This window comes from Neomonachus schauinslandi, chromosome 12 (genome assembly GCF_002201575.2).
Source record: "Neomonachus schauinslandi chromosome 12, ASM220157v2, whole genome shotgun sequence".
NCBI classification, from domain to species: domain Eukaryota; kingdom Metazoa; phylum Chordata; class Mammalia; order Carnivora; family Phocidae; genus Neomonachus; species Neomonachus schauinslandi.
The window spans coordinates 103,111,710-103,133,944 of record NC_058414.1 but is presented as its reverse complement, the minus strand read 5'-3'; the positions used below and the strand labels follow the sequence as shown (position 1 = coordinate 103,133,944).

The following is a 22,235-nucleotide window of genomic DNA, read 5'->3' as shown; positions in this document are numbered from 1 at the left end:
CACACACAATGTGCACTGGCAGGACGGCAAGTCAAGTCAACGGGGCGCTGAATCTCATAACCACCACACTTAATAGCTGTTACCACAGTGTTTAGCTGTTCCTGTTCCTGCTGCAGATGGGAATTCATTGATATGATTAAATTTGATGGTATGATAATATATGGTAATCATGATTAATCAGAAACCCACTAGCAAATGGAGGATGTTGGGTATTATGTCACCTGCATTTTAAACTGCATTCTCTCCCCGCAAGCCTGACAATGTTTGACAGCTGGAAGGCTCTCGTCCTGTACTCGCCGGCTACTACTGGTAGATCTGATAAGAGAAAATGCCCATCATTCCTTCCCGATCTTAAGTGCTAATAATTACAAGGCATTGCAGGCAAGTTGTAAAAACAGTTAGGGGTTCAAAAGAAAGGCTGGAATAAAGTCTAGATTCACATCTGCAAGGGCTCTAATCAGAAAGAAACGGAATTTGAGGCGGCAGTCTCATCAAACATGATTTGCATGAAATGCCACATAAAACACACCCAGGACGTGTCCATCACCACCACCTGATACCCTGCACCCGCTCCACGGAAGCAGAGTACACGCAGACCTACCCGTGAGGTGCAACAGCCCCACGGGAAACACAAATGGAAATCTTACTGGGTTAGCCTAAGTAATAATGTAATTGCTAGGAAGACTAATTTAAACTTACTAGTAGTCTTTTTTTTAATGTAATTTTTAGTTTTAATTCCAACAAAAATCACTCAGAAATTATTCAGCAGCCAAAGTACTTGGTATTTAACTGGCTACCCTGAAATACCAGCTTTTACCCAGTACATCAATTCAAAATCAATGACTGAACAGGTTTTTAAAATACCCTAGGTCAAGAATCTTCACAACCTGAGTTACTCAGGATTTACCCATATGCTTAAAAATAGCAATTACACCAACACTTAAATTAGGTTAGCAAAATCTCAAAGCAACACTTTAAAATATTACTAACCAACATTTTAGTGTTACCTTTTTATGTGGGCAAACTTTAAAAACAATAAACACCTCTTTGAGGATAAATAACGTAACTGGAAAATATACTTACGGATAAAAACAAGACTTCAAACTTCACGTTAGTGACAAAAACATCAGGGACAGCCTTAATGGAAAAGGAATCCTATCGGACTAACACGTAAAACAAAGAGCATTTGGAAATGAAAACAGAATTCAAACTGACACAAAGAGAACAACTCATGTGCAGAAAGGTAAATGAGCCTGCCCACCTCACTCCCCCACAAAAACAAAACAACAAAGAAAACCACAAGTGTTCTGTGAAACTACATTCAAAGGTCTTAACATGAGTGAGAATGCTTCATGAGAGCATGAGGGACGGCAGGTGGTAGATGGCAAGACCGGACGGAGCGTACAGAGCGGACACGGAGGGAGGGACGGGCCCTCACACAGCACTTAAGGGCAGACGCTTACTTCCTGTGCCCATCAGCTCCTGTGAGGACTCACTGTTTAGAGAGCTGAGACATATTTTACATTTGGCAGAGTAATAATGTGATATTAAAAGGAGTATGAAAAGAATTCATTCTCTGATAACGCTATCAATTGTGATACATTTTTGTATTTCAAAGAAAGATTCATAACTCAGACTTGAAAAAATAAAACACCCTGGGAATTAAAGTTTGTGATGAGAAATGTTTTAAAGTACAGCACTAAGAGCTGTATCCACAGTGAAAATTAAATACACGGATCTAATTCTTAGATGCAAACCTAAATCACAAAGCACTTCACCAAATTCCGGGGGGGGGGGGGGGGGGAAGCTCAATGCCAAGAGCTAAAGCAGTATTTTCCAAAAACATCAAACATAAGGATACTTTTCTTATGATATTTACTACTTTGACATTCAAATCTTTGTCTTAAAAACTGTTTATTCAATTCTCTCAATAAAATTCACCAATAGGAAATAAAAATATTAGTTCTCCTACTATATCACGCATAGCCTAGAATACCATATTTTCATCTAAGATTTGAATTTTTCAAACAATCTTAAGTAATTCTATGAAAAACAGGTTTAATATTAGGTTGCCTAAGACTTCTCTGATTTTTAACTAAAAAACTGGAGGCATTTCCACCTAATACAATTTCCAGGTGTACTAGTTCTAAATTAAGAATTTCTGAAGTTTTCATAAAATTATCAAACAAAATGGATTTTTAAGAAAGTAAAGCTTACCACTGTTGGGGAAGAGCAGGAAGAACCTTAGCATTAATACCAACTAGATACTAATTCCTTAAAATTTGGAAATTTAGTGGTACTTGTACTGACTGCCTTTTTTACTCTTTAGTCAGATGGGTAGAGCTGAATTTCTGTACACTTAAGTGAGCGTGATGTAATTCTCCAGAGCAAATTCACATATGTATCATTGAAAACAACAAGTAAAAAACTAAATTACATACCCCTTCTCCAAACTATTCATTTTATATAGGGTTCATCATGGAGTCTGAGTCAGTAGATGTCCTTGGCACACAAAAGGATGTGAATTACAGAAATGTACTAAGCAAAGTGAAGTTCACTGCAATCCTGTCTTTCCCTGGCTTAAGCTCCTTTAATGAATCCCCACTTCTCCTAGGACAGGTGGAGTTCTTGCTGACAGCTTCAGGAGTCCCTGATCTATGTCTGCAGATCAGCTTCTGTACAGAGTCCTACTCGCCCTGTGCCCAAGAGAGATGGCCTAGCCCTGGGCCTTGTGCACACGAAGTGCAGATAAATAGCGGTTAAATAAGTGACACAGAAAATTAATACTGAGAGATCTTGCTCCAAGACTGCAGTGAACTTCACTTTGCTCAACAGATCAGTGTAATTCACATCTGTTTGTGTGCCAAGGAAGACTACTGATTCGTACAGACTCCATGATGATTCCAAAATTAGGCTTCCTAACGTGAATGTTTTATCAGTCTGGGGGTCATCTTACAAAGCAAAATTCAGTTTAGCGAAAGTAACAGGCAGACCCCAGGGCAAACTGCCATCAGTAAGAAATCTCCAAGGGTCTTTGTTAAAACACAGCAATACTATCCCCACTAGTTTTATAATTTTACTCGGCCAAAACTGGCTTCACTGAACTATGCTAGTCTGTTTTATGGTTTAGGACCAGCACTAGGGCAGAAGCACTTGGCATGAAGGAGAAACTCACATGCTCACAAAACTACATTTACACTGACAGCAACCAAGTTCAACCTAGTAGAAAAGGAAAAAACAATAATAAAGATCTGGTCTATGTAAAATAACAGGAGATGGCCCAGAGTTGGTCCCCCTTCTTAACGATATTTTAGTGCACTTTTTAAAACATACTACCTCTTGTGTGTTTTTAAAAAAAAGAAATCTTTTTACATCATCTCTACGCCCAACGTGGGGCTCCAACTCACAACCCCAAGAGCAAAAGCTGCATGCTCCACTGCCTGAGCCAGCCGGGTGCCCCCAGCTCGCGTCTGTTCTTTAAAAATAGATTCCACATCTGATCACCTTCTTTAAGGAAGACCGAGTACAGAAATAAGTAGAGCACTGCACTTTTAAGACCACAGGTACACTGTAACCACAGGTTAAGATCCAGTATTTGGGACTTAACAAAAGGTACAAGACATGTAAGACACCAATAGACAAGCGAGCTAAAGAGAGTCTCCTACCGTAGCACAAACGTAACTCCTGTGTAGCCCAGCCACTTCCTGCCACCCATACATATTGCCCATCTCAAAAATAACAACAAAACCAGACATCACACCTTGCAGAAAACTTTTCCAAAAGCAGTTCAACAGTATTTACTATCCCCAGAGTACTACAGAACTTAAAAATAAGTTCACAATTTCAGGGTGCGTGGCTGGCTCCATCAGTGGAGTGTGTAACTTGGTCTCAGAGTTGTGCGTTCGAGCCCCACGCTGTGGGTAGAGACTACTTAAACATAAAATTAAAAGGGAAAAAAAAAAAAAAACAGCAGCAAGTTCAATTTCTCAAAGAAATATTCTTTTAGGGGCGCCAGGGTGGCTCAGCAAGTTAAGCATCTGACTCTGGATTTCAGCTAAGGTTATGATCTCAGGGTCGTGGGATTGAGCCCCTGGGTCAGACTCTGTGCTCAGTGGAGAGTCTGCTTACTTTCTCTCTCTCTCCCCCTTTGCCCACCCTGCTCATGCTAAAATAAATAAATCTTTAAAAAAAAAGAGAGAAAGAAAGAAAAGAAATTTTCTTTTATGATCCCCTTATCCTCCAGTATTATGCAGTTTGCTTCTTCTAGAATTAGATAAAATTGTATTTGCAGAATGGAAAAATAGAAGTAGATGAAAATTACAAATGATTATCTAATTTTATATTAGTAAACACATTTTTATAAAAATATCAAGTACATACAACACTGCTTTGTTTTTCTTAAACTACAATTGGTTTTCACATCAAATTTTATCTCTATAATGCAAACAAAACACAAAAACATGGGCGCCTGGGTGGCTCAGTTGGTTAAGCGACTGCCTTCGGCTCAGGTCATGATCCTGGAGTTCCGGGATCGAGTCCCGCATCAGGCTCCCTGCTCAGCAGGGGGTCTGCTTCTCCCTCTGACCCTCTCCCCTCTCGTGCTCTCTGTCTCTCATTCTCTCTCTCAAATAAATAAATAAAATCTTTAAAAAAAAAAAACACAAAAACAAGTCTAATAATGATTATAACACAGCTGCTTACATTTCTGAAAAACAGCAAAAAGTACTTAAAATATTAGAACTTTATAGTAACTAGCAGTTAAACTACTTCACCAGAAAAAACGTATCTAACAACTAAATCACGTGTGCTTATCACTGGACCATGCAATTAATAAACCCTCACTATTATAACAAGTGCTTTGAACAGAGAACTGTACTCAATAAATACCACTTAATTTAAAAAACCTAGTTTTTAGTACTTCGTAAGTAATTTAAAGGAAAAATTAGTCAATATGGGGGAATAAAACCATTAAGAATCAGTTTTAGAAAACATAATTCATAAATAACTACAAATCAAAGACGTTTCTAAAAAATATTCTGAACTTTAAATCCAATACTGATTTTATTTTTAAATAATCTTCTGACTATACACCTAGAGCCTTCATTAAAACTTTTTTGCTAAACGCCTTATAATAAATAAGCTATCTACTTAAGTGTCAAAGCTAGGGTCAAATAGTCTTTTAGATATTTCCTGAAATCAGAGATTATTCAGTCTCAACAAAACTTTATCTGTTTTACATAAAAATGATACTAAAATTTTATGATCTGGTCCATTTTTTTTCAACACTATAAAAAGAACATGTCCTCAGTGATTTAACGAAACCAAGAACTAGTAACAAATCCAACCCAAAACTCAAAAAAAAAAAAAAAAATTTATTTAAACAGATACAATTATTTAACAGACATTTTTCTTCTAGTTAAAATGTATTAGAAGAATGGATAAACTTAAGGAAAGCATACCAAAGTATGGAGGGGGGAGAATCTGTACTTTCTTATAAAGATACTTTAAAGAGAAAACCTTCATTTTAAACTATAAAACCATTAGCTCATTAAGACTTTTGAGGTTTGTTTTAAGCAAGTAGAGATCACTTTTTTTTTTTTTAAAAGATTTATTTACTTATTTGAGAGAGAGCATGCATGAGCAGCGGGGGGGGGGGGAAAGGGAGAAAGAATCCTAAGGCTGAGTGCAGAGCCCAATACAGGGGCTCAATCCCAGGACCCGGAGATCATGACCTGAGCTGAAACCAAGAGTCGGAGGCTTAACCGACTGTGCCACCCGGGCACCCCAAGAATTCATTATTATTCCCTAGAATTTCACACACATACCCACACGTACACAAATTCACATGTGCATGCGTGCACGCACACATGATAATAAAGCAAGGCCCTTTCTCACTTAACGTACGGCAATAATGAAATCAAAATTCATACTCTTTAAGATGAAAGGCACTGTATGATGATCCTGATTCAACACTTTCACAGTTAAACAAAATTAATTCCATTCTCAAAAATCCATTGACCTTAAGCTTTTAACAAACATTTTCCACTGCAAAAATTATTGTCAATATTTACAAATCTTTAAACTTATATTTAGTTGGAACCACTTGTATTTGCTGTATTAATATTTCTTAGTAAATGTATGCTCATCCCTATCAGAGCAGAAGGAGCAGCTGCTACTCACTGGGAATCTCTGAGGCCCCACAGCAGGTCTCGGCTGGCTCGGGACTGGCAGCAAGGGCACTAGGAAGAAAACACCTCTGGTTACCAACACCGTTTACTTCACAAACAAACCCACTGAGAAAGGAATACAGTATGTTAAGTTTAATAAAAAATATATACCCTGTGTAAAATACATGTAATATATTAAGTTTACACTTAACCTAAATCCCATACAAGGGAAGGGGAGAGCAGAAGGCTTGCCAGCATACAACGGCATATGCAGAAGCTGGAATTTCAGCAGGGAATTCCTATTTAGAACTAAAATGTTTTGCAATAAAAAAAGAGCTTACTCCTCTAAAATAAAAAATGGCCTTGTGTTTCACATCCATCACCCAGTTATCCAGACTATCTACTCCAGTTACGGTTTCTGACTCCAATCAAATACAAATGTAAATCTAAATCCTCTAGAATCATGGGGGGTGGGGGAGAGGAAAACACACATACCCATGGTAGTGTTACAAAGAACAATCTACTATGCCAAGACTTTCAGTTTGGTTTTGTTGTTTTTAAACAAGCAGAACTCCAACCCATCTACCAGAAGAACACGAAATCATAATTTTATTATTTTTTTTTTAAGATTTTATTTATTTATTTGACAGAGAGATAGTACAAGTAGGCAGAGAGGCAGGCAGAGGGAGAGGGAGAAGCAGGCTTCCCGCTGAGCAGGGAGCCCGACGTGGGGCTCGATCCCAGAACCCTGGGATCATGATCTGAGCCGAAGGCAGCCGCTTAACCGACTGAGCCACCCAGGCGCCCCAGAACACAAAATCATAATTTTAAAAAACAGACATTTTATAGTAAGGAAGAAGCCACATGTTAGTTTTATACCCTGGGGCTAAATAAGGTATGCTCAAGCTACTTAAAACATATGCATTGTACTGATCTAGATTTTGGAGGAAAAAAAAAACAACAAAAACAAACCACCACCCACCTAGGGACTGCTACACGGTGCTGCGTGGTTATCTTTCATTAAAATGTGCTGCCAGATGCATGTAGTAAGCTCTCAGGTGGTCAGGTGTTACAGGCTGAACTGAAGCCCCCTCCCAAATGTGTATGCTGAAGTCCCAACCCCCAGTCCCTCAGAACAGGACTGGATTTGGGCTATGGACCTTCAAAGAGGTGATTACAGTAAAATGAGGTCATGTGGGTGGGCCCTGATCCATTGAGACTGGTGTCCTTATAAGAGATTAGAACACAGACATGCAGAGAACAACCAGCCATATGATGCAGAGAAAATAAAAAAATAACAATATCACATACCAACTTTTTAATTTAAAAAATGTCTGCTGAATAAGAAATAGATAAAGGTCAAAATTACTTTAAAAACAGAACACTAAGATAAATTTTATTTACTACAGGTACTCAAGGAACTCTAGACATCAAGCCTTATAATGAGGGTCAAACTTCCTCAGGTTCAATTTAAAGTGATAGTGTTGTTGGAGCAGACTCACGACCCATCAAACACAAAGTGTGGCTAAAAGAAACTTACCTGGATAAAATGTAAAATGGCAGAAATCCTGAGAGAGAGAGAGAGAGAGAGAGAGAGAGAGAGAGAGAGAGAGGAAGGGAGGGAGAGCGAGCCTAATCCAATAAGTCGAAATTTCAGAATGAGGTCAATTTGAGAGACTTTACATAGAACAGGATCCAGCCCCCAGATCTATACAGCCTCCTAAAAGGCACTGGGGGAGGGGGAGGAGTTCATCAATTTATCTGAAGCAAAACAGTAGATTGTGAAGTGGAGAAAGAAACAATTAGAGTATCTCTGACCTCAAAAGATTATAACGAAAGCGAAAGAGAAATAAACTACATATTAAACAATATAAAGGTGATGGTTTTTAAATTAAGTACCAAATATAAAGTACCCAAACCTTCAAGACTATGTGCCACTAATTTTTAAACTTGGCATTTAAACATCAATTCCTGTCAGAAACCTCGAATACAACAAAAAGATTAAAAAAAAAAAAATAGGTCTCTTTAACTGGGGGGAATGAGAACAAGAAAGCTAGGAGCGATCTCTGGGAAGGAATCTGATTATAATTAACAGATTTCTTACACAGAAGCCTCTGGTTAGTTGGCCTGCTTTTCTTTCTTTTCTTTTTTAAAGTAAACTGTAAAAAGCAACAAAAAAGAAAAGAAGGGAAAAAGAACGAAAGTTGACAAACGAGAGCACCTAAGGACAGTGTGAGAGGGGCAGATCAGAAATCCAGCCGGGAGAGAGGGCCTCGGTCAGACTGCCAAGGCCTCTGCCAAGTGTCCCTCGGGAACTCTGCAGTCTCCCGGGCTCGTGAGCAGGGGACACTTCCAACTAGCTGCCTTCCTCTGTGCCGTGACCAGAAGAATCTGATACTTGTAACACACCATTCTAGCTGAACTCTGTACTCGGAATATTTGATATTTAACATTTATCTTTCTGTTGCTCCGTGTACTTAATGGACTAAACTGAGTAAGTTTTTAACTCATTACAACAGTTTAATAGGGAAAAATCTAGAAAACAAGTTAAATTTCCATCAAAACTGGTTAATTATAATATGATGGAACCCTCTTCATCCCTGAAAATGTGTGCCATCGAGAAGAGATGTGCTTACGCTGCTACTTTTTTAAAAACATTTTCATGTACCTTTCAATGGCCTTGTAGCTCTGAGACCCTGGGGTCTCAGATGCCCTATGCACAGGAGACACGCAGACACCGGCAGCCTCCCTCAAGAAGAGCTCGCTCGTTTACTACGGACACTCGACTCTTTAATGGCGCCCTGCGTGTGTGCCCAGCCAGGACAGGACTGCGCTCTCTCCCCTCATCAGCCTAGCTCAAGATCAAAGGTACGCTAACGAGAAGGAATGGGGGCTCTATAGCAGCCAGCTTCATGGTGCAAAATCATTTAGCAGGTTCGAAGAGTGTAAAAACTACCGTCAGAAAGCTGATCTTACATTTACTGAACGATGAGCTTTGTGGCGCAAGGCCTGCATTCTGTATCTGTCAGGCTGCTGACTTTTTGGCAAGGCACACTGTTTTCGTATCTAGAAGACGTCCTGGGGTTTCCTTGGAGCTTTCCCACTCCGGACTTCTAATACTGTTTGTTTGTATTAGGCTGCAGGAAGTCTGCGCGCCCTCCCAACTGCCAGTTTTCCACTCAGTGTTTATGAGGAAATACCCAGTAACAGATGCTGACCTCAGTAAAATTCCTCTGAAAACCGACACCGACTGCAGGTGCCTGTCCTGGGAAGCCGCCGTGGCAAGGGCCCCTCTAATGTGGGGGTTCGTGCATCCCGCAGCTGCTGCCGGAGACACAGGCCAGGCGCCAGTCACAGGACGACGGCAGGGAGCGCGGCAGCCGCACCGCGAGCCTCAGGAGCGCAGAGCCCCGGCAGAGGACGAGGCCAGCAAGAGAGTCCAGTAGGAGGTGGGGACAGGCGGAGCCTGCCGGGGGGTCGGGACCCGCTCTGACTCTGCCTCCCAGGTGTGTAAAACAGGAGCGGTCTCCCGGAACACGCCCGAGGCCAGCCTGCCGCCATCACCCTCACAGCTGTGCTCCAAGGGCAAAGCACAGTCTCAGAGGGCCTCTGCCCACACTTCAAGTCCCATCTCCGGCTTCTCCCCAACTTCTGCAACTACGGGATTCCAGGTTCAGTGTCAGCGGAGCCCATGGGGGCCTCAGCCACCCCCTTCTTGCTCAAAGGGAAACCGAATGCTCCCAAAGATGAGGCTGTTTTCCTCCTGCCGGCTCTGCAGGTGGGGCGGAGGCCCTCAGGGCTGTCAGTGCTGTTTCAGACCCCAGCTCCGGCTCTCGCGTCACCCGATGGGTCACACCTACCCCCAGCGGCTGTCCGGCTACTGGCCCAACTGCGGCTCTCGCGCCCCAGAGTTCAGCTCCTGTCTGACCACTGTCTCCAGCCCTGTCTTTTAGCCTTGACAGAGACCATGCTTCCCGAACCCGGCCTCCTGGGTCCCCGACTACCGTCCTCCATCCCTCTGCGGCCACATCCAAGACCTGGTCGTCGTCAGTGACCCACGTTTCCGCAATCTCTACGCAGCTCCCTTCGACCTCACCACCTCACTCTCTCCCAGTGACCGCTCCTCCTTTTCACCCGTGACAAGCAACGCCATCCTCTATTGCTGTCAACACCTGGATTCTGGCAAATGCAAAACTGTGTCCATGCCACATACCCACGCTGTGATCTGATGCCAAGTTCACCACCACACAGCTCAAGGGGGCTTCAACACAGCCTACTGTCCCCCGCCAGCCCATCCACTCCTCTACTCCCCTAGACAGAGACTCCTTAAACACACACTGCTTAAACTCCTCCAGTCACACCCCATTTTGCTCAGAGGAAAAGCCACGGCTCTTAGAAGGGCTTGAGGTCTTACGTGACGCGGGTCCCATGGTTCCTCTCTGCTCTTATCATTCCACTTATGTCACGTCATCTCTTTTTGGTTTCTGGAACACCCAAGGCATGGTCTCACTGTCTCTTGCTGATCCCTCTGCCTGGGATCCTCTCCCCTGAAACAGTGACATCCCTGGCTCTGCAACCTCCTTCAACTCTGACATCTGCACCAAGTCCCACCCTCGTGTCCCAAGTTACACAGCCGACCCCAGGCCCTTGCTCTGCTCTCTCTCTGTCCGCTAACAGGCTGCACACATTCTTCCCGTGACGTCTCCTGCTCACTGCCCGTCTCTGCCAGAAAGCAAGGTCACCACTGCAGAAAGCTTATCTGTTGTTTTTCAGCAATATCTCTCAAACGTCAGAGATAGAGAAGTATCTCAATCAACGTGTGTTCAACAGCTGCATGAAGATATGCTCCATACCCACTGCTCCAAAGCGGCCTGCTGGCTTCGGCAACATGTGTCCGTAGTAACACCGGCGGTCATACACTGAAAATGACAACTAGCACACACTGAGTGGGATGCACTCAGTGTGGAAATATTCCCACTAGAGAACGTATGAAGAATACCAACTCAGGCACTTGCACAATGACCTCTGCTGCCCTTGAAATTTAGAAGCTGCTCAGTGCTTTCCACCACATCATAAGAGGTACAAATTCTTGAGTAACTGAGCTCGGCCCATCGAGTGGGCGCGTGTCTGGGGGGTGGGGCGCAGCAGAGAAGCCAAGCCGTCCTTACAGACCTGCTCGTGAGCACGGCCTGGCCACGGGAGCCCGCGGCCTTCCGACAGCAGAAGAGACACGTACCTTGGACGGGCGTCACCACCGCCCCTTTGAAGTGGGGGTTGATGTGTATGTTCTTAGGCTGCTGCGGGGTCACGGGGGGCGGGGTCAGCATCCCCCTCGGGGCCTCCATCTGGGGCGGCACGTGCACCCCCGGGGGCGGCGAGGCGTGGTGCGGGTGCTGCAGGGGGAGCAGGGGCTGCAGCTGCTGCTGCTGGAACAGACTTCGGATGGGCTGCTGCTGCGCGGGCGGAGGCGGCGGCGGCGGCGGCGGCTGAGGCTGCGGAGGGGGCATCAGTCTTGGAGAGTGCGTCTGAAAACCACGAAAAAAGAGAGACAAATTCACAGAAATCAACATTCAGAAGAAGAGTAAGGGAAGGCTACCGCCTTTACAGACTCACGCTGGCTCGAGAGTACGCGTACGGCTGAGAAGTACGTTCCCAGCGACAGCCTGGACGAAACCGCGGGGCCGGTAAGCCGCACTGCCCGTTCCCAGCAAGCACCACCGCCTCACACTGGGACCCAGCCTCAGGGCAGAGAGGGAAAAATCGTGGCCTCGAAATAATGCGCATGGATGCCAAAGGTTTAAAAACTCCCGGTTCAGTCAACCAACCCGCCCAAAGCAAGCCAAGCACCGCGCTGCAGGCAGAGCCCAAGCTGCCCTCGGCCCCCCTGCAGCCAGGCCTGCTTCTCCTCCTCGGAAAACCAGGGAAGAAAGCCGGGATGGGCACAAGCAGCCGTGCCCGACACCAGGCCTCCGGGAAGAGCCTAGCTCTCCCCCGAGGGGGTGGGAGAGGAGGTGGGAAAGGGGCAGAGACACACCTGCTGGGGAAAGCAGGACAGCAGGTGGCCACAGCCATGGAGACAGAAGACGGGCGGAGGCAAGGGTGTGAAAACAGACACTCGAAGCCGTCAGGGGTCCTGGGGTGGTCCGGTCAGACAACATTCCCGAGGGGAGGGAGGCGGCCACAAGCGCAGCGCCCGCCGAGCGCAGGGCCACCCCGTGTCGTTAAGCACCCATCGCATGGTCCGAGTGCAAAGTAACTGGCTTCCCCCTGACAGTGCGCTGAAGGGGGTCCTCGTGACGACCCTGCTTTTACAAATCAGGCAGCTGGTAAGCAGAAGCCCTGGGAGTAGAACGCAGACCACCTGATTCCACTAGTCCCGCTCACGGCCGCGCCTGAGACCGGCCGCACTAAGCAGCAGAGGCGGGGCCGCACGACAGACCACGTGGTCCAACGCGCAGGCCACCTTCCCTGCCAGAGCGCCAAACGACAGAGGCTTCCCAACTCCAGGGCCGCCGCAGGACCCGTCACTCCGGCACACAGCACGGGTACGAAGAGGACTTACGGCCGGTGACGTGGCGGACAGAGTTGGCAGCGACTGAGACAGACCACTCAGCAGACTGCGGCAAGAGCTGAATGGAAGAAACGGCCAAGGCTGGACCAAGAGCAACAGGGAAAGAGACATTTCAGAGACACAAAGAGAATTCTGAAAGCAAACCGTCTATGGCCTTGGTCTCAGAGAGGACTTTTCCAGAGATTCCAGTGTCAGCCTACATCCACGGCTACGTGTGCTCCGAGAACCCAGTGTGTTCCCTCTTCTAACTCGTGGCAGGTGAAACGTGCACCTCTGCATAGGACAGTTAGGGATCCTGTCTTATCACCACGAACAGAGGGTCATCTGAGTCAGATCTGAATTGAACTTACAGTGAACACAATGCAGGGTCATCCACTCAAGAACACAAAGGCGTTTTAAGGGAATCCCGTGTTTGAAACAAGTGAGGTTAGGGGCTGTAGACCACCCGTGTGGAGAGGCACGGGACAGCCAGAAAGCACATGGGGAACGCAGAGCTGGCAAGAGGTGAGGGCTGGAGACTCAGACTTGCACAGAGAGGGCCGGAGGCAGGAAGGCGATGCCCCCGCCGCAGGAGCTCTAACCCAAAGGAGGGCTGACAAGAAGGCAGCTGAAGGAGACAGAGGAAGGAGAGCACAGCGCAGCCCTACGTAGGAGAGGCTCAGGGCGCAGGAGGTCAGGGTGCCCGAGGCGCCCGAGCGCGGCAGGAAGGACCAGCACAGGGGAGGCAGCGATTCTCAGAGCACCCTCAGGAAGAAGTGAAGGGAGCGGAGCCCAGGCAGCAAGGGACCAACCTAGGAGAATATACACTGACGCAAGGACGTAAGAATATTGTTCCCAGAACTCTGGAGAGTCGAGCAGACAGGCAGCTCTTGGGTGGGGAGTAACCAGGATCAAGAGCATTTGTGGTCTGAGGGCAGACACAGGTGGGAGCAAGGTTAAGTTCATCTCCGACAGCTTTGGTCCTCCCAGTAAAGTGAAACTGTAAAACACCACGACTAGCAAAGGTGGGCACAGAGCTTACAGCCCAGAGCACCAGGGGGCCGAGCAGGTCATGCCACAGGCTTATCCCCAGTTCACAGTGACCTGCAGAGCCCACCTCGGCCGGCAAACCGTCTATGGCCCAGGCCATCTTCCACTTGGCTAACAATGTTGAAGCGCTCACAGTTCCTCTCAGCCCAGCCTCTCTTGCAGGGGGCTGGCTGGGCACACCTCCTCTCTTTGTGGATAAGAAAAGTTACCCTTCCAGGATCACAGAGACACAATTACACAAAAACAGGTCCCCCTGTGTGGCTGCACCCCTCTCCTCCAAGGCCAAAATAACCAAATTGGCTGCTTAATACATGGCAAGCGGAGGTTAGGGGTGAGGGTATGGAGCAGGGAAGAAAAAGAAGAAACGAAAGGTCCCGCCTTTCTGCTATGTGAGAAGCTTAAGAATGAAAACAGTTGCTCTACCTTATTTCACAAGTGAATGCATCCTACCATTGAATATTTCTACAAAGAGGCAAAGTGTGACTTTCCCCTAAATTCAGATAAAAATGTAGGAGGGACATGTGGTAGATGGAGACTGACTTCTAAAGGAAAAAGCCATAAAATCCCAAAGCTAACCAGAAGAACATAAAAATCACTACAATTCCTTTCTTTGCTTCTGCGCTATCTCACCTTTGAAAGGCACGGGAAATGCAAATTGAGCTGAAATTCCAAGTAGATGATTATGGACAGGACAGGACAGGACAGCTACTCTACGAGAAACCGCTATACTTGAAAAACCGCTGGTAAACAGTATAAAGGAAAGACTATTTTGAAAAAACACACACCACCGCCTGGATTCTACATGTGACACAGCCACCGTTTTGAGTAGGGGTGCCCAGGAACAGCAGTCCGCTCCAAGAAGGGAGAGGACAGAAGCCAGGCTCCTCTGTGGTTCTTGTCACTTGAAGACTTAAGCCTCTTGTTACTCCCTTCTCCGTAAGTAGCTGTGTACGGAATTCTTCTTGTACTACTCGAATACCAGGAGGAATGAATTTATAAGACCACTGGTGAGATTGCATTATAAAGAAACTTTCGCCATTATTCCTACTACGAAACCTTCATTTCAGACTAGGAGACACACACCAAGTACGAAACCCACAAAGGCACATTTTCATTTGTTTCATTTGTCCTAAAGTCTCGGACTATCACAATAAAACTAGACATTACCATGCCAGGAGGCTGCGTCGGGAGCAGGGCAGGTCTGTGATCTTTTATTCTCACTCGCTCGCTGTTCTCTCTCCTCTGGTCTCCCATTCCACGACACACCACAGAGCCTCCTCTCCTTCCTCCCCGCCTCGAACCATAGCGCCCCTGCTTATGCTGTCGCTCTCTTTCTTCAAATTCAAGCAATGCAGCTTTGGCTTCCGCTGAAAGCTCTATTTGAAAAGATGCATATATGTTAGATACCTTCAAATAGCCTAAACTAGATTTACAGGGAAAAACAGGGAAGATACACATGACCAGACAACCCAAAACAGCAAGTGCCTCACCCCCGGGGAGAAAACTAGACTGGCGGCAGCAAGCAAGGTCCAGCCAGCGACACTCACAGCCCGTTACATGAACACCTGTTAAATGAAGACATGCCCCTCCCGTGTACCGTGTAGTGAGGCACAGGAGCCACGGTATTTTCACTTGAAAGCACAAAAATGTGCAGAGGGAAGCTAAAAGGAAGGGGCCGGGGCCCGACTTCACACAGCCCTCAAGCTGCTGCGATCCCTTCCGCACGGCCGGCAGGCTGCGTGGCAGAGGAGCGGGCTCGGCCAGGCCCACGCCACGCCAGCACAACGGCCACATGAGACCAGCACAAGCAGGACGGGTGCGCGGCAGCACACAGACTCCAAATGAAGAAATAAAACACATTCCTGCTTGTTCTGACGTAAACAAACTATTAATGAAAACACTCGGAAATCAATTTCCCACAATGGAAAACTCATTATCACTTCAGATTTATCAAAAAAGACCTTTACTCTGTGAAAAAAGACTTCTATCCATGCAGTCTGATATGGAAGTTATATCGGATGAGAGCAAAGTCACAGAAGAAAAAACTCATTAATGCAAATGCTTGTGGGACACCCATGAAATGCTCACCTCTCTGACCAATGCTTTAAGGTCACAAAAAAACACGGACTCTGGCCCTAAAAAACCTCACTTGGCACATTATTCTTAATTCCTAAAAGAGAAAAGCTGACTTATTCATATACGGTTCCTTTATTTTAAAATATCTGAACTGTGATATCTTACATTAACAAATATACACCTTCTAAAGGTTTCACTGAATCCCGAAAGACATTCTTACACCTTCTTCCACAGTGAAGGGCAAATTTTAAACATTACCAGTTCATCTCCTACCTTGGATTCCCTAATCATCTCCAAACTCTTCCAAAATCTCTAAGCCACATCTCATTTTCTTGATATTGTTTCTATGGTATTCCCCTCCCCTTCAAATAAATCTAGACCCCATTCAAAAGAAAATTTAATCTCCTCTTAACAAGCACAGACTTTTACTCTAATCTTGACTACATGATTGGTTCACATACACATTTTATGCGGTGAATCAGCAATTATTTTTCTAGTGGTTCTAAGTGTCAAGATTAATTTCACTATCCCCAGTAATAAAATGGTTTCAAATGACATCTTTAATCAGCAAGTAAAAATGCTTTCCTCCAATTGAGACAAGCTGTCACAAAAGGTCACCAAAATATGACAGGATGGAAATTACATTTGTAACTTCAACTGAAATGTCAATTTCCTCTTAAGTGTTTTCTGAACTATGTCCATATTCTAAAGTAAAAAGATATAGCTCAATGTAACAAAGTTTTACACTGTATTGTCCTTTTCTAAAACGTGCTTAAGAAAAACATTTGCATACAAATAATTTTTATAATAGCTGGACTAATAATGAATAAATATTTGGAGAATACACAGCTTATTTGGCAAAATAAAAATAACAAATGATAGTCTGAATTTTTTTTTTAACAAGAGAATGTGAATCAAGCAATTTGTAAAAAACCTTGCTCGTAATACAAGCACCACTGCGTAAACTGAAGGCAGGATCCGACTGCTGCCACTACCAATCTTGAACTGTTTATTACTAGATGAAGATATTCTTCCCACAGATCCTTGGCCTTAAAAACAAAAGTAACTAAGGGTGTTATGTGGACATGATAAGAATGTTCTTTAGGTTAAAGCAGTAAAATACAACTTAACATATGACATGGGCCAATGAAATTTAGAGTATTGCAAAATCTAGATGCCTACTCATAGACTAATGCATAAAAAAGGCCTAACTAACATGAATGTAGTCTTTCGGGTACTGCACGCACTCCTCTCAAAGAGAATCTCAGGTCCACCTCCGAGGGCCAAAGAACCCACAGCTCTGAACTTCTGTGCTGAGACTTTAGAAAAACCAGTCACTGACACCCACTTTTTAGAGATGGCTTTTGACATTTCCATTCAAAATACATCACTCCCTTACACAAATCAGTTCTAGAAACCCTTCTCAGCTGGGTCCCACAGGAGAGTTAAGCCCTTAAACCCCAAGGCATCCCCTGAACAGAAAGAACGAATCTATCTGCTAAGCATGTGGTTTTGTACCACCCCCAGGGAAACTGAGAAAAAGTCACATTTTCTGAAAGGCTTAGTTCCCAGAATGCTGGTTGAGCTCCTTACTTAAGATCTTAACCTACATGAAAGCCCAAAATTCTACCTGAATTCAAAATACACATCAGTGACTGTGTACCAGGTTCTGTAGCTGTATACAAATCCGTGGTCGGCCCACTGAAGGACAGCGTCCCCAATGTGAATTTGGGAACACCTAAGAGAGACCCAACAACACTCTTGTAGGTTCTGAAGGGAACTCACTACCCACATGCAGACCAAAGGGTCAGGAACGGGGGATGCCAGAGCATGATTTCAGTCTTCTTTTTAAAGAGTGGAAGGTTCTCAACATTAATCGATGATATAACAAAACCAAAAATTTTTATTTGTATTCAAAATGTTAAAAGACATCATTTGTCAAGAAATACATAATATATGAGACGACGTAGGGACTCTGGTAGCAAGATATTTTAATCCCATTACAAAAAGCGGGTAAACAGCTTTATACAGTCAAATAAATCTAAGTATTTCTATACAGAACCTGAAACTGATATCTCTATCACCAGGAGCATACAAATAAACTGATGGGTAAAACTTATGCAGATTTCTAGTTTACCAAATACTGTAGCAGCTTCTCTTTCTCAATCAATATTTTCTTATATGTAAAACTAACCTTTTGTTGGTGGGTGGGAGTGGGATCAGGGTAATAAGAGTGCACTGTTTTAGGAAACCAATCTGTAAATGGACAGAAAAATCCTTTTTGTACTGGGAATAAGCCTAACTTTGAGTTACTAGAAAACTCATGTTTCAAACACTAAGCTTGCTTATGTCAGGGCTCACTCATACGGAGCAGAGGAAGACACATTTAAGCACCATTTCCACTTGCCCTATTACCTGGCCAAATCTGCACGAATGCATTATTTCTTAATGTTTAAAAGAATGGCAAATGTCCAAACTGTTTATGCTTACAGCCCCTCTGCCTCCAGACTCTCTTCCCTTGTATTTAAAGGCTCCGGCTTGCCTACCACTAACCCCTTCCAACCTCTTCTCTCAGAAGGTACAAATGACCCTGAAAAGAGCAAAATGAGGCAAAGGTCCTGAGATGTAGGAATGGAAGCAACACGGATGATAAACACAAGCAGGAGGGACACCTCAAGATGTGCTGTCAGTGCCTGGGGCAAGTACAATGCACAGAGAGAGATGACCCCAGCTCAGGACAGGAGGTGGGCAGAGGCCTCGAGGTTCAGGGGAAAGTGACCCCCACCCTGGCCTAGAGGGAGCTGGCTACAGAAGGGAGAAGCCCTTCTTGGTGTTTGCCAAGTGATTTCACATCCTTAGAACCTGTAGCTACCCCAGTTATTATGGTTTGATATATCAAGTTCCCCAACTTATGTAGCAATGCCACAGCCAGGACAAAACCACCCGAAAAGTGATGAATTCATCCCCAGCCCCAACCCTGTGCCGCTTCTCTAGTAAGATACTGCCCGCTGCCCTCCGCCGTTCAGCCAGGGGCACCCACTCTCCCTTGTTAATCTTACTCCAGCCCAAGCCTGAGAGGTCTGCTCCAGTATGTAATGTTACCAATTCCTCCCGCCAGAAGATACATTTTTGTTTTTTTCCCCTCCTCCTGTTTTCCCAAGGCCAACTTCAGATCCTCTTTCTTAGAAACTTATGTTGTCCTGCTTCAGACCAACAGGCAACTTTACAGCATAACTTGACTGAAAAGTCCAGGGAATTCTTGGGTCAAAAGCTAGAGGAGGAGGAAATCAGAGGGCAAAGAAGTAGACCGCCAAGAGTCTAACAATCTCTCCATAAATCTCACTTAGTAAAGTAACATGGTAAGTAAGACTGGCTCACTACTGTTAATTTGTACACACTGGGAGCTTGGCGTCCTCAGGAAGAATTCACATCTGCCACTTACAGATCCGTGCTCATATTTCCAAATGAAAAGGGCCAAAATAATGGTTTAAGAAGTAGTAAATGTAGTGACTGTTGGGTAGTTTCTTGATTTTTATTTTGACCAACACCCGAAAGCAGGTAAACGTTGTCCTCTCACCCACCCACCCACCCTCCTCCTCAGAATACAGTACAATATCCCCGTAGTTCTTAAAGTACAGGTTCCAGAGCAGAGGAGCAGCATCACCTGGCAGATCATCAGAAACGCAACTTCCGTGGGTACCACCCTAAACCTACTAAATCAGAAGAGCTGGGAGTGGGTCCAGGAATCTGTTTTAACAAGCCTTCTAGGCGATTCTGTTTGAGAACCACCGCTTTATGCTTTGCAATGGACGCTGGAAAAAAGAAACCACTGGGGGTAGGGTAGGGTGAATTGTGAAAAAGGCTCTCTGCTGATCAGCAACAGCCTGCTGTAGATCTTTAAAAGCAGGGTTTGCTCAGAATGATGTTCAATTGATTATGTCTATAAACAAGTCACCTTATCTCATAAAACATGGAGAGGAAATGACATCGAGAAAAAGAAAATAGAAAAACGATGGTTATGACGACACTCACAGGTACAAAATACAAATAGTCTGGTCCAGAATTAGCCCTCCAGAGGGATCAAATGGCTCTGCACCATCCCTACACCACCTTTCCAGAGCCAGCCAAGACCTGCATGGTATGCATGAGAGTAGGTCCAGGCCATCAGCTCCAAAAGAAAAAGCTATTAAAAAAAAATAAGCAATCAAATATTTTATTCAAACATTTTTAATCCAGAAGACAGTCATTTTTATAGAATTTATAGAATTACTTTTACAGCACCGTAACTCAGCTCTAACTTCACACAGACCATCCACTCTCTAGATGGCACAATAATCTATGAAGTCGAACTGTTTCTACCTATTTGATTCATCGTAATAGCACTATGGAGGAAGCTGAAATGGGAGTGAAGAAGGATGGGAGACAGGCAAAAAAAAGTTACCCAAAGTTTCTGGAATGTTCCTTCTCTCTCTAGTTACATCTGAGAGCCTAATAATTGTTCCTTCTTTCCTTTCAGTTTTGAAACGTAATCGTCCAGATTCTTCATCATCATCATCTTCTTCATCTGATTCTTCTTTTATGTCCTTCTGTAGTTCCAAAGTTTCCATACCTCCCTACAATGCAGACATACAAAACAAAAAGGGAGGGAGACTGAGTTCACATTCTTTTGATTTAAATACGGAAGCGTGATTTTATATATACATATATAAAATCACATATATATAAAGGATCTTTATATTTAAGATGTAAAGATATTGTAAAATGTTGCATGACAAGGCCATGTAAAACATTAAACTGATTCTAGGAACAAATAATCTCAAACATTAAAAAAAAAGTTAGAAAAAGTTCAATTCCTGCTTGTAATTAATATACAATATATACTGTTGTTACTTATACTTCTGAGAGAAGAAACATGAATTTCTTTTTTTTTTCCTATTTAAAAAAAATTTTTTTTTAAAGTAGGCTCCATGCCCAACTTAGGGCTCAAACTTACCACCTCGAGATCAAGAGTCGTATGCTCTACCAACTGAGCCAGCCAGGGGGCCCAAGAAACATGAATTCCAAAAAGGCCCTGCTGGCCTCAAGTCTGATCCAGATTCCAGCAAAATTCAATATATTCATTAAACTAACACTGGAGTTCCATGAGTTATATAACTTATATTTGATGAGAGCATACTCCTTCCTGTCACATACGCCCAACACTTCCAGAAACTCCTGACCTCATCTACCATGATTTTTATTCTAGACACACACCAAACCTGCTGTTAGGTTGGTTGGTTTCTTCAGACTCCAAAATCTTTCCTCACTCACTCTTACCCTCTCCTTTATTCCACTGTCCAGAGTTCATGCCATCGCTGCCTCTGGCTAAGAATACTGCAACAGCAAACTATTCTTTTTCAGTCACACTAAAACCAGCTTTTATCTTTTATTTTATTATGTCAGCATTCCTACAAAAATAATGCCTAATCTTGTCCCAACTAAAAGTAATTTCTTCATCAACAGTTCTTACTTTACCCCTGATGTTCCCTTTGATACTGACCACTTTTCCCCTTGTACTAGGTCTTAGTGGCCTCCTGCGAGATAAGACAGGGACTTACGAGTGCCAAGTTCATTTAAATACTTTTTGTACATGTAAAGAAAACAGAATTTGCCCCTTTATTCTCGTAATTCATAATTTTAAATGTCCTTTACTCTTTAGAGAAACAAAGATGAACTACTTTATTAAAAAATGCACAAGAAAAAATTTAACATAAACCAAAGATACAACTGTTTTGTATTCTTTTCCCAACATTTTCTGTGCAAAAAGATCAACTACAAATGCACACACTCATTGCTATAAATACTTCAAGTCTCTCACATCTTCAGGGGTTCAAATGCCTGAAGATAAAATGATGAATGTAAACTAGATTTTAAGCCTAATAACTATGATACCACCGCCTTTCAGTATTCTGACATTTAGTCTACCACAGAATTTTACAGTACCAAAGTCTTGGCATTTTGTTGGTTTGAGATCATTGCTTCTGTCTTACTGAATATCTGAAACCAAAATGAGTAACATATATGATGGACCCAGCTAGGTTCATGCTGTACTACACTCAAACAAAGGTAAACTCCTTTACAAAGTACTCTTCCCCACTTCCATAATGCTCCAAAGCAGTGCTTCTCAAATTTAATGTTCATACCCATCACTGGGAATCCTGTTAAAATACAGATTGTGATTCTACAGGTCCATGGTAGGGCCTGAGACTCAGCATTTCTAACACGCTGGTCCAGAGACCACATGTTTGAGTAGCAAGACCACAGAGGAAGAAAAGAAATGGCTACCAATAAAGCAAAGATTCTACTTCCTACAACGGTCATTTCTAATTCAACCATTAACAATAATTTCAGTT

At 43.9% G+C, this 22,235-nt stretch overlaps 1 protein-coding gene across 1 annotated transcript in view; it reads right to left on the bottom strand.

Annotated features, from left to right (window-relative positions):
- Positions 1-22,235, bottom strand: part of RBM33 (RNA binding motif protein 33) — a 121,225-nt gene that overhangs the window by 51,223 nt on the left and 47,767 nt on the right. The window contains exons 7-10 of the mRNA XM_021693026.1: positions 20,285-20,456; positions 14,935-15,143; positions 11,404-11,692; positions 6,181-6,239 (exon numbers count right to left, since the gene is read on the bottom strand). Coding sequence (XP_021548701.1) covers positions 6,181-6,239; positions 11,404-11,692; positions 14,935-15,143; positions 20,285-20,456 — 729 coding nt within the window. The remainder of the gene's footprint in view (positions 1-6,180; positions 6,240-11,403; positions 11,693-14,934; positions 15,144-20,284; positions 20,457-22,235) is intronic.